This window comes from Sphaeramia orbicularis, chromosome 1, assembly GCF_902148855.1.
Source record: "Sphaeramia orbicularis chromosome 1, fSphaOr1.1, whole genome shotgun sequence".
NCBI classification, from domain to species: Eukaryota; Metazoa; Chordata; class Actinopteri; order Kurtiformes; family Apogonidae; genus Sphaeramia; species Sphaeramia orbicularis.
The window spans coordinates 55,718,973-55,732,345 of record NC_043957.1 but is presented as its reverse complement, the minus strand read 5'-3'; the positions used below and the strand labels follow the sequence as shown (position 1 = coordinate 55,732,345).

The window sequence follows — 13,373 nt, the reverse complement described above, 5'->3', positions numbered from 1 at the left end:
AATTTGGTTCATATTGATTGTCTTGCAAATGTCCATTTTCCTGCTACTATCCAGAGTTCATATGGGGTCATTTTCATTCACTATAGGTGGAGTTTTGTGGGGAAAAACTGGTTCTCTGACCATTATTCTGTCACTATCAGGTTGATGTAGCTCAGGGGTGTCAAACTCATTTTATTTCAGGGGCCACATTCAGCTAAATTTGATCAGAAATGGGCCGGACCAGTAAAATAATAACATAATAATATATAAATAATGTCAACTCCAAACTTTTCTCTGTTTTAGAGCGAAAAAAGTAAGTTTACATTATGACCAGGTTTACATCTACAAACTATCCTTTGAAATGATGTGAATAACATGAACAAACTGAAAAACTAGAAGCACTCGGAGAGCGCAGACCTCCGCCAAGGCTGATCAGTGGCCCCCCCTGTGGGTCCCCCCCACGCCAAGGAGGTTATGTTTTTGCCAGGGTTTGTTTGTCTGTTTGTCTGTCCGTTAGTGTGCAACATAACTCAAAAAGTTATGGACAGATTTTGATGAAATTTTCAGGGTTTGTTGGAAATGGGATAAGGAAGAAATGATTAAATTTTGGTGGTGATCGGGGGTGGGGGGGCCCACGGGGGGGGCCACTGATCAGCCTTGGCGGAGGTCTGCACTCTCCGAGTGCTTCTAGTTTGTTTGTTTGTTTGTCTGTCCGTTAGTGTGCAACATAACTCAAAAAGTTATGGACAGATTTTGATGAAATTTTTAGGGTTTGTTGGAAATGGGTCCCCCCGTGGGCCCCCCCACCCCCGATCACCACCAAAATTTAATCATTTCTTCCTTATCCCATTTCCAACAAACCCTGAAAATTTCATCAAAATCTGTCCGTAACTTTTTAAGTTATGTTGCACACTAACGGACAGACAAACAAACAAACAAACAAACAAACAAACAAACCCTGGCAAAAACATAACCTCCTTGGCGGAGGTAATTAAGTGTAATTTTAACAATATTATGCCTCAGTTTATCATTTTCGCATGTACTTCATAACTTACAGATCACAGTGGATCTACAAACACACAAAACATTTAATAACAGGCAGAATATTGGTAAAATTGTACTTGCTTCTCGTAAGACATTTCAGGTTATTCGCATTTTTTGTAAAATTATACTTTGTTGTAATGTAAATACATGAAAATATTTACATTTACAAAGAGAAACATTTGGAGTTGTCATTATGTATATGTTCTTATGATAGTATTTTACTGGTCTGACCCACTTGAGATTGAATTGGTCTGAATGTGGAACCTGAATTAAAAGAATTGTTAATATCTTCAGTGTCATTTTTGCATTTCACAAATTCATCCCTAGGGCCAAACTGGACCCTTTGGCGGGCCGGATTTGGCCCCCGGGCCGCATGTTTGACACCTGTGATGTAGCTCAAATTGAGTTCGTATTGATTGTCTAACAATCATTGTGGATAGATTTATAGCAGAAGATGGGGGAGATTTCGAGGATATATCCTTTACTGTTGTCCCCAGACTGCTGTTAATTAACCCTTTCATGCATAGTGGTCACTACAGTGAACAGCTATTCTACAGCTCTTCTCTTGTATGTTCATGGATTTGGTTGTTTTGTGTTTTTGCACATATCTTTATTAAAGTTTTAACACATTACATATCTTTTCTGACATGAATTGGTAACACTGTGTAGATCTCCCCTGAGCATAATAGTTTTAGTTTTCACACAATTTATCAGTAAATACGTGTTTCTTCGCTTCATAAATTAAACTCATGGCATCTAGTTGAGTGGACATTTTTGCAACTTCAGGAAAGATAGGTTCATGAGATTTTTCTTTTATTATTATTACAATTTTTTAATGTATTTTTTAACCCTTTCATACACGAATTATGAGAACCTTAATCAAGATTCTTTTCCTGAGTGTTTTTATTCCTCTTTAGGCATGAAAAAAACAATGTGATTGAATTTATTTTTTTTTTATGAATCTATTTTTCTTGGAGTTACAAAAATGTCCACTCAGCTGGACACCATGCGTTTAATTTTTGAAGCAAAGAAACATGCATTTACTGTCATACTGTGTGAAAACTATGAAATAAATGTTTTTTTAATGAAAAAAAAAAACCAACATAAAAAACAAACAAACAAACTATTAATTACAGTCTAATAACAACTAACAATTGATTTACACTCAAATATGTTTCTGCAGATCAGGTTTATCAAGAACAGGAATGTTACAGTAATGGTATGAATTGCAGTGTATTATGGGATGGTGCATAAGTATCCACTGTGTTGGTTGATATGCAAGTAAAACAATAAAATCCATGAATATACAAGAGAACAGCTGTACAATAACTGTCCACTGTAGTGACCACTGTGCATGAAAGGGTTAACTTTTTTTTTTTTTAATTATTATTATTTTTAAAGTTATTTTATTTATTTTTCATAAGAAAATTTTCAATCACATTGTTTTTTTTTCATGTTTAAAGACAAATGAAAACACTCAGGGAAAAAGTCTTAAGGTTCTCATAATTCGTGCATGAAAGGGTTAATGTTTTTTTTTCCTAAACTGACCAAATTTCTGGCGGATTTGGCTCCACAGAATATCAGATCCAGTAGTAGATGACCACGGACCATCTGTTCTCTCTTATGGTGCTACTTTTGCGTATTTGTTTTCCTTTGTATTTAATTTTTCCATATTTATTTTGGATTTGTTTTATTTCCATTCCTGGTCTCTGCCTGCTGGGGGCAGTCGTATCCAGCCCACATCTATCCTGAGGGGCAGTAGGGGCCGAGGGGGCCCACTGAGGCCCTTTGGCCAGACGGTCCTGGCTGGGTCCTGCCCTAACTCGCCATGGCCAGACAGGTGCATGCTACTGCCAACCTGAGCCCCCACCCGCTGTGTCCTAACCGCCCTGTTCCTCCCCATGTAGTTATAGTGTAGACTCCATCCCATGAACCGTCTAGTAACCAGTAAACACACAAGTACCCGGTCATGTTCACATACATTAGAACCACTGCTGATTCTGGTCCATTCTTCTCCCCCAACCTGACCTTTGACCTTTATTTGTTGTGTTTGTGATTCAGTTTTGGGCTTTGCAACATTTGATTGGATCGATAATTAATAGAGTTTTTGTTTTTTTTGTTCGTTTCTGTCAGAGCACACCCCCATGGCAGCCCGTCCCCTCCCACAGGGACCCCCACATCAGGTCGCAGGGGCCGCCAGTTGCCGCAGCTTCCTGCAAAGAGCAGCAGCATTGAGCAAGGTATGATGGGAATGTTACCTTTAAATTCTAATAGGTTGCACATTACTGGTGAACATACTTAGGTCAACTCATGGTGGATTTGAACAGCTGATGTAATACTGATTAGGAGTGTAAGAAAATATCGGTTCTGCAATATATCGCAATATTTCATTTCACAATGCTGTACTGATATTAAAAAGTACTGTATTGATTTTTTTAGGTATTTATTCAAATGCAGATATTGTGGAGGTTCATTTTACTTTTTTTTGTTTTTCCTTTTTGTTTCTATTTTATTTATTCTTATTTAACACTCTTTTATTAAATAATGTTAGTTCCTTTGTTGGGATTGAACTAAAATAATGTTCTGATGTTCGTTCTGAACTAATAGAATATGAACATTTGAACAGGATCGTAATCTGTAATGTCTATAAAACATAATATAAGTTTGAACACAGGAACATTTTGTGATATAACATTAGATCTTGTTTAGATCAAATAAAAATGTTTTCAATATTTGTGCAGATTTCGGGTGTAATTCAATTCTTCCAGGAACAAATCTTTTAAAAAAGAAACAAAACCAATAAAAAATGGCCTTTTTAATAGTATCGTTATATATTATGATATATCGTATCGTGATCCTAGTATTGTTCAGAGTCTTGCCGATACACAGCCCTAATACTGACATTGAAGACAAAAATGGTCTACTTTCGGAAAATAATCTTTGACACTTTAAAATTGCTAGACTGTTGAAATGAATTTCAAAGGTATAAATACCTAAATGAATAAATATTAGACCATCTGTGATTTTAAGTATAAATTGAATTTAACAATAAGCGATGACCTTTTTAATATTCTGTTCCTGAATGTTAATTATTGTTGTACAATTTTTCTACATCAGATGTTTGTCATTTCCATATGTTTCTTAGATTAGAAACTTCCTCTTCAGTATGTAAAGCAAACATGTCTTGTGTGTTTTGTCAGGTTTTTTGCATTTCATTTGAAAACCTCGATGATTAAACAAGTCACACTTATTACTAACATGTTTTCTCTACTCTTTCATAATCAAAGGAGAAATATTTCTGAAAATATGACTAAAGCTGGGTCAGTGAATATAAAACTCAAAGCAGATAATCAAGAAATGTTAAAATAAATCTTAATAACAATCTATAGCAACAGAAACAATTTACAGTGTTGTAAATGTAAGGAGGGTTGAATTCATTTTTTTAGTGTTCATTGAGTTTTCACAATATACACATAGAATGATTAAAAAAAAGAACAGTTATAATTATGTATGGATAGACTTATTCAGAAGTAAAATATAGAAATGAACAATTAGTTGTCAATATACATTTCTAGACAGGCATTGTTTTAGTTTGCCACATCCCATACCAAGGTTATTATCATTAACAAAAACTAACGAAATGACGAAAACTAGAATTGTAAAAACATTTTCATTAACTGAAATAAATAAAAACTACAATTAAAGGAAAAAAAAAAAGATAACTAACTGAAACTGTATTGTGTGCTTACAAAACTAAAACGTATGAAAATTATGGATAAAATTCCCTTCGTTTTGGTCTTTTGTCAATGTCAGATTGATATGAAATAGATTTATTTTGCTCTAGCACTTTTATCTAGCAGCACCATACGACACTTCACGGTCCGTCACTTGTCGTCACTTGTGGTTTCCAGTCGTCTTCTGGTCCCCACTCTACCTGGAAACATGGAGACTAAAGTTGGGAGAAAGCAGCAGAGTCCTGTCTGGGATTTATTTGAATACAACAGAGAAGAAGAGAAAAGATATAAAGAAACTAAAACTAAACTAAAACTAAGCATTTAGAAAAACTAAAATTAATTCTAAAACTAAGTAGTAGTAGTAGTAGTAGTAGTTTATTTCGAGCACATACAATCATCAGATAAAGAATCATACAACATGGTCAAAACAAATAAATAAATACAGTTTTTTTGCGCTCGAAAAGGAGTGGGAAGGAGTATAACTTATTGACTCCCAACCCCTATTTACAAACTAATAATCAAACTAGATCTGCCTCCTTTGCTTTGTTAACACACATTTTCCTCTGTATATTTTTTTACAATAACACAAAACATCCATAAAAACCATTCATATACACTTTTTTAGTCACCTCATGCACAATCAGATTTGCAATAATCAACCGTTTTCAGTATAAACTAGAAGCACTCGGAGAGCGCAGACCTCCGCCAAGGCTGATCAGTGGCCCCCCCCTGTGGGCCCCCCCACGCCAAGGAGGTTATGTTTTTGCCAGGGTTTGTTTGTTTGTTTGTTTGTTTGTCTGTCTGTTTGTCTGTCCGTTAGTGTGCAACATAACTCAAAAAGTTATGGACAGATTTTGATGAAATTTTCAGGGTTTGTTGGAAATGGGCCCCCCCTGGGCCCCCCCCACCCCCGATCACCACCAAAATTTAATCATTTCTTCCTTATCCCGTTTCCAACAAACCCTGAAAATTTCATCCAAATCTGTCCATAACTTTTTGAGTTATGTTCCACACTAACGGACAGACAAACAAACAAACAAACAGACAAACAAACAAACCCTGGCAAAAACATAACCTCCTTGGCGGAGGTAACTATAATATACATATCCACTTCAAATATTTACTCCAAATACAATGATCAATAAATATGATAGTATCTTCCTATCATGATAATCAATTAACTATAATATCTTATTTTATTTTATTTTATTTTCTAATGTTCGTTATTTTGTTATTATAGTGGATTTATACATCCTTTTAAATGCACAGATTGAAGAAGACATTTTTAAGTTTGACTCTAGATTATTCCACAGATGGACCCCTCTAACAGAAATGCACTGGCTTTTTATGTTTGTTCTACACTTAATTTTCTTGTAGATTTCAGTTTAGAGAAAAAGCATTTAGAGAAAAATGAAAACTAATAAAAACAAGCAAACCTGCTCTAAAAACAAATTAAAACTAACTGAATTAGAGAAAAAAAAGTCCAAACTAAATAAAACTAAACTAGAACAAAAAATCCAAAACTATTATAACCTTGTCCCGTACAGATTTTCAGTTTTTTCCAGTTTTTGTTGAAAGTGTTCCCTTTGATTCTCTGAATGTTTTCAAGTACTGGCGCTATACTTCATTATTTACTTTTTTAACAATATTTTACTTTCACTCCCTGCCTTAAAAATCCACAAATACCTTTCATTTTTAATAGCTGTAACTGTAACAGGTTCAAGACAGAGATCGTCATATTTCAGGTTGTGTTATTGACACTGAACTTTTAAGTTGGAGCGGTTTAATAGTCGACATATTTAGCATGAGCTTCAGTTTACATTGCTCACAAACAGCCTCTAGAAATGTCCCTCAAAGTCCTTTTTTTATACTTTGAGTCCATTTCAGAGCCTGGACCTTTTCTCTTTTACTGTTTTAACCAAGTTGAATCAGTGCTTGCACTTCTACCACTGCCCTTTCACTTCCACTGGAGTAAACAATATGAGCATCTATAGTACTGTGTATGTCATGCGCCATCTAGTGTCTAGAATTAAATACTGCATCTAACAAACACGGAGCCCATTTTTATGATCAGAAAAAACTGATAACTGTCTGATAACTAATACCCAAAAATCTAATTTTATCATATTTTGTAACAAAAATAGGAAATATAAGAATGAAACTAACAAAATAGTCATAGATAACTTCGAAATAACTCAGGTTTTTTACATTAAATTTTTAGGTGTTGTTCTAGATGAAAAATTGAGTTGGAAATCCCATATTGATCTTGTCTGTAAAAAAATCATGAAGTCAATTGGCATTTTGAACAGAGTCTGTTCATTGATAAATCATTCCTTTTTCTTGACTTTTTATTATTGCTTAATTTATCCTACATTATTCATTGCAATATTGTTTGGGCGGCAACCTGTCCCACTTATCTCAATAAGATTCTCCTAATTCCAAAGAAATTTTGAAGAATAATCAGCTTTTGTAAGAGACTCGACTCATCTGCTCCTGTTTTCAACAAATTCAAACTTCTCTCAGTTTTTGATGTGAACGTTTCCCAGACCTGTATACAAATATACAAATGTACAAATATGTTCACTTAACTTATATTCTTCCCAGAGTTTTTCAGAATTTCTTTATGTTGTCTTCTGTTATTCACAATTACCCCACACGATATTCAAGCAAACTTTATCTTCCGTACTGCCGGACTTCTGTCTGTCAGTGTTCTCTGGAATATTGTGGGCCAAATCTGTGGAATAATCTAAGACCTGAACTTCAATCGATATCTTCTTTATCATTGTTTAACCCTTTCATGCATACTGGTCACTACAGTGGACAGTTATTCTCCAGCTGTTCTCTTGTATATTCATGGATTTTGTTGTTTTAGTTCCATATCAGCCAGCACAGTGGACGCTTATGCATCATCCCATACACTGACATTCAGACCATTACTATAACTTTGCTGTTCTTCATAAACTTAATCGACATTAACATGTTTGAGTGTAAATCAATTGCTTGTTATTGTTATTAGACTGCAATTAACAGTTTTTTTTTAACAAATGGTTTCTTTTCTTGCATATTATCTCCATGAAGTGAGTAATGATCAGTATTAGAGTATGTTAAAATGTGAGAAAACATCAGATTAACTGCATTAAAAATGTTCTTATTTCATAGTTTTCACACAGTGTATCAGTAAATACGTTTCTTCTCTTCAAAAATTAAATGCATGGTGTTCAGCTGAAAGGACATTTTTGCAACTCCATAAAAAAGAGGTTCAAAAACATATCACATTGTTTTTTTAATGCCTAGAAGAATAAAAACACTCAGTAAAAAAAAAAAAAAAAAAAAAAAAAATCTTAATTAAGGCTCTCATAATTCATGCATGAAAGGGTTAAAAAGCATCTGAAAAGGACTTTAATTCATGAAAAAATGTAAGGCTGTATATCATTTGATTTGTAATTGATGAGTTGTAATGTGATTTGCATTTTTATTGTTTTTACTTTAGTTTGTTAATTCAGTTATACTGTATTTTTAATTCTTTTTCTTTTTTTTCTTGTGTATTGTTCATTTCTGGGGAGGTATTCATATAAGCCTTTTTTGGCTTCTAACCTTTCCTGCACAATGACGTTACTTGTTTGAATGTTGTTGTTTTTTTGCTGTTTTATGATGTGCAAATAAATTAAAAAAAAACAGCTGTTAATCAGATAATTGTACTAACCAGCTGTGATGCATTTACATGCACTTCAGAAATCCGATAAACAAAAAACCCTGGTTTAGAGCTTTCAGTCAATTATTGGATTTCTTTCAGATTACGTACATACTGTACAGGGTGGGGAAGCAAAATGTACAATATTTTGAGGCAGGGATTGAAAGACAGTGTATGACCAATTAGTTTATTGAAAGTCATGAGAATTTATTTGCCACAAGAAAATTTACATAATAGAAAATGTTTTTATTCTATGTGTCCTCCTTCTTTCTCAATAACTGCCTTCACACGCTTCCTGAAACTTGCGAAAGTGTTCCTCAAATATTGGGGTGACAACTTCTCCCATTCTTCTTTAATAGTATCTTCCAGACTTTCTGGTAATAGTTTTGCTCATAGTCATTCTCTTCTTTCCATTATAAACAGTCTTTATGGACACTCCAACTATTTTTGAAATCTCCTTTGATGTGACGAGTGCATTCAGCAAATCACACACTCTCTGACGTTTGCTTTCCTGATTACTCATATGGGCAAAAGTTTCTGAAAAGGTATGGATAATAGTGTTAGGTATGATTATGACATCAGTATATGTTTGGGTTCAAAACAATTGACGTAGTGTCTGCTGAGAAAAAACAACTAAATGTTCATTGTAAATTTTGCTTCCCCACCCTGTATGTAGTGACGGTTGAATCAAAATTCCTGTTATTGTCTTCAGCTCACATCTGTCTAAGGTCATTTCTGTTTCCTACGATTTAATTGATTTGCATATGCAGATGTAAAAGAACAAAATAAACCAGGTTGACAGAAATACATCCGTGAAGACACTGGAGTATTGGGGAGAAATCCAGGTGTGTTAATCTGATTTGTCATAATCAGATTACTGCTGTTATCTGACGAAGCATGTCAGATTATACTGTTTACATGATCACTCGAATAATCTGATGATCACAGTATTAGTGTGCATGTAAATGGGCTGAAGCATTTCTTTTTTCTTTGTCTTCCTGTCTCTGTCTATCAGCCCTCGCAGTGGAGGAGCGAGCCCGACGGCTGCCGATGAAAGTACATTCCGACAGGCCTTCAGCCTCCCACGACCCTGAGACGGACCTCAAGACCAAACGGGAGGTCAGCATCCGTCTGTGTTTTTGTCTGTTCTGAATCTGAACAAAATGACTCACATTCTCACCAGTGTATGTAGAGAGGTGACACTTTCACACTTTCTCCAAATCACTGAAAATCCTCTTCATGGGATCTGTAGAATGAAGAATGGAAACTAGATCAGTGTTTATGGGTCATGTGGATCAGTAGGTGGACCAGACCACCATCCAAACCATCCAATCATAAACCCAGGACCATTTATTCAATGAAATGAAGGTTTTTACCATCTAGACTCTCGCCAGGATGAGTATTATACTGAATAGCAAAAGGTTGAATAGTTGTGAATGTGCTTAATATATTATAGTAAATAAACACAGTTACATGAACAGAGTAATCTATTACTGTATTAGGTTTCATGTATTTTTTTAAGTTTTGCCTTTTTTCGTTTTTATTTAATTTTGTTGAGAACTCTGTTACTAGTTGCAGTGACTTATTATGTACCATATTGTTAATTAGTTTTGTTTTAGTGTTAATTTTGATTAATTATTATTAGCATAATGTAGATACAGAAATAATGCTTTATTTTTTTATTCATAGTGTAATCATGTATATATATATATATATATATATATATATATATATATATATATATATGTATATAGTGGGTACAGAAAGTTTTCAGACCCCCTTACATTTTGCACTTTTTGATATATTGCAGCCATTTGATAAAATCATTTAAATTAAAAAAATATATAAAATAGATAGATAGATAGATAGATAGATAGATAGATAGATAGAGATATAGATTTTTTTTTTTTTTATTTAAATGATAAATATGTATAAATACACACACACATATACATAAATACAAGAGAGTACTGTAAAGGGAAGAGGGAGATAAATATATATTATCAATATTTTATGAAGAAGGGGTAGGATTAAATAAGTTGGGCTTCTTCCCACCCCTTTTCGGGCATATAAATGAAACTATTCTGCAGTTTTTCTGTATAAGATTGTCTTGATCGTTGATTTTTATATTATTATTGTTATTTATGTTTTACTTGTTCACATATATGTTAAACTTCATTGCATGTTTGAAATAAATCACTGAAATCAAAAATCTAATCAAACTAGTACAGTAAGTGAACCAAAACATCCTGCCTTACTAGTTTTTGAATGCCAGGGTGAAGAGGTGGGTTTTCAGTCTCCACTTAAATAGTCCTGAAGACTGAGAGGACCTACCAGACAGAGGGAGGCTAGTCCACAGTCTGGGTGCTGCACAGAAAAGCCTCTGTCTCCTCTAGATTTGAGCCTGGCTTTAGGTACAGCCAACAGGAGCTGGTCAGCTGATCCCAGGGTCCTGGATGGGATGTAAGGCTGCAACAGCTGGGTCAAATAGGATGGGCCTATATGGTGTGGACATTTAAAAACAATCAGCAGGATCTGAAATTGCACACGAAAGCCAACAGGAAGTCAGTGTAGGGTGCACAGAACAGGGGTGATGTGCTCATGCCGTTTTGTTTTTGTAAGGAGACAGGCTGCAGCATTTTGAACTCTGTAGTCTCTGAAGAGAGCCCTGGTCTAACCGGATGTACAAAGAACTACAGTAGTCCAAGCATGAGGGCACAAAGGCATGTATTGCCCTTTCAAAATCAACACGAGGAAGATATGGCTTTATTTTGGCCAAAAGTCTCAAATGATAAAAGCTGGACTTTGTGACAGCGCTGATCTGTTTATTAAGTTACCTTGAACCCTGATGTTCTTTAAATTTCAAACAGTTATATGATAAAACTGCAGGGATCATGGACCTGTGTAGGAGTTAAAGGGACGCAGGGCATCGGAATTAGTACAAGAGCAATGAGTTCACAGGTGATTCAGTGATGATGTATGAAATTATGTGGTGCTGGATTCATTCTTACGTGTGGTTCATGTGGTTTTGATTCAAGTCAATTAAACATTTCAGCTCTAATGCAGTCATACAATATTTGTTTCACGCGCTGTACATGCGGTATCACTGCTGTCAGATGGAAACCTCATATGTCCACAAGTGTTACTTTCCAGTAAATGCAACTGAAAGTGTGTCTTCCAACATCAGATCTTCTAAGATTATATGTTACTTGGTGCTAAGGCAATATCTTTTGATGGCTTTCATTTAAAGGTGCGGGAGATTTTCGTGACCAATTTTTCATAAAATCTGTCAAACCTCAGTCATATCCTCAGTATCATGAATCTGTAAGTCTGTCTGTGATTACTCACCTGAATCTCTTGCATTACGGTGAACAGTTTCTTTGTGCCATCCACCAGAAACAAACCATGTGTTTACAAACCGAGCCGGGAGGTAACTCGGGCATCTTCGGAATGTTATCGCGACGTGCATTGTGGGAAGCGAAGGCTCGCGCAGCCACCTAACAGCAGCAGCTGGAACAGACGCGGAAACAGCAGGAGCTCCCTTCCCTCTATGCATATTCCTCCAGCCATTTCCGCATTTCAGCCTTTTCTGCATTGTGTTTGTTTCATCCATATAATACCATGTGGTTGCGCTGCTGCTGCCACTGCCGCTGTCAGGTGGCTGCGCGAACCTCCCTTTCTCGCAATACACGTGACAAAATTCCAAAGAGGCCCGAGTTACCTCCCGGCTCAGTTTGTAAACAAATGGTTTGTTTATGGTGGATGGCACTAAGAAATTGTTCACCGTAATGCAAGACATTCAGGTGAGTAATCACAGACAGACTTACAGATTTGTGATACTGAGGATATGACTGAGGTTTGACCGATTTGATGAAAAACTGGTCACGAAAGTCTCCCACACCTTTAAATGCACCTTACTTCTTTATTAAATTTGCAAAGCAAACATCTAATCTTTTGCCAGATGTTCTTCTTCACATTTTCACATAAGAACACTCGGACGGCTGTACAGTTTACGTATACGACTGGTGTAGACTTTGCTTCCAGTGCCTTCCTCAGTCTGTGGTTCAGAATGACTGTGCAGGTGTTATGTTTCTTCACAGGTGCTGTTTTTTATTTCTGGAACTTACCTGCAATGCCTTGTGTTCAACAGATGTATGCAGAACAGAGGCGTAGCAGTGACAATATGTCCGCCAGATCATCAGACAGTGACATGAGCGACGTGTCGGCCCTCTCCCGTGCCAGCAGTGCCTCCCGACTTAGTAGCACCAGCTACATGTCGATCCAATCAGAACGACCGGGGGGACGACTCAGGTCAGTGTCTCAGTGTGCATGTGTCTGTTCACATTTCATTGTCTTTAAATCACTCTCATTCATTTTCATTTGTTTGCTTAAGTCTTCTGTAATGTTGTTAATATGTGGGTTAGTGACTTGCTTAATTTTCTGTGTCTTCGTGGTTTAGTTAAGTTAGAAAGGGTTACATTTTGAACATATTACTTTCATATATTCTTCTTTTGAGAAATTAATGTAATTTTTTTCAGTTTCTTTTTGTTTAAATTCATTTTTATTATTATATTATATATTATATATATTTGGGGAATATCAGTGTGGTGTAATGGTAAAAACAGATCAAATTATCAAAAAATCAAAGCGGCTCACAAAAATCAGATTCTCTCTAAAACATGTCACCTATTTTGGAAAAAAAACTCATTTTATGTTCAGATTGAGATTTTCTAAAAAGATGCCAGGTGGTTGAAATTCTGCTTCAACCACCAGGCTAAGAGCGTTTTTTTTTTTTTTTTTTTTTGTCACATTGGTCAAACTTTAAAATTTGTTTTGTTTGTTTAAATTCACCCCCATGTACATGTACACATACATGTACAATTCAGCTCCATGTTTCTATTGGTCTCATATGACAGATCATTTTT

General features: G+C 35.4%; 1 protein-coding gene across 6 annotated transcripts in view; it reads left to right on the top strand.

Annotated features, from left to right (window-relative positions):
• Positions 1 to 13,373, top strand: part of rims1b (regulating synaptic membrane exocytosis 1b) — a 231,152-nt gene that overhangs the window by 169,986 nt on the left and 47,793 nt on the right. For all 6 annotated transcript variants that reach the window (XM_030142654.1, XM_030142619.1, XM_030142636.1 and 3 more), the window contains 4 exons: positions 2,750 to 2,863; positions 3,157 to 3,263; positions 9,464 to 9,567; positions 12,599 to 12,759. In XM_030142654.1, coding sequence (XP_029998514.1) covers positions 2,750 to 2,863; positions 3,157 to 3,263; positions 9,464 to 9,567; positions 12,599 to 12,759 — 486 coding nt within the window. The remainder of the gene's footprint in view (positions 1 to 2,749; positions 2,864 to 3,156; positions 3,264 to 9,463; positions 9,568 to 12,598; positions 12,760 to 13,373) is intronic.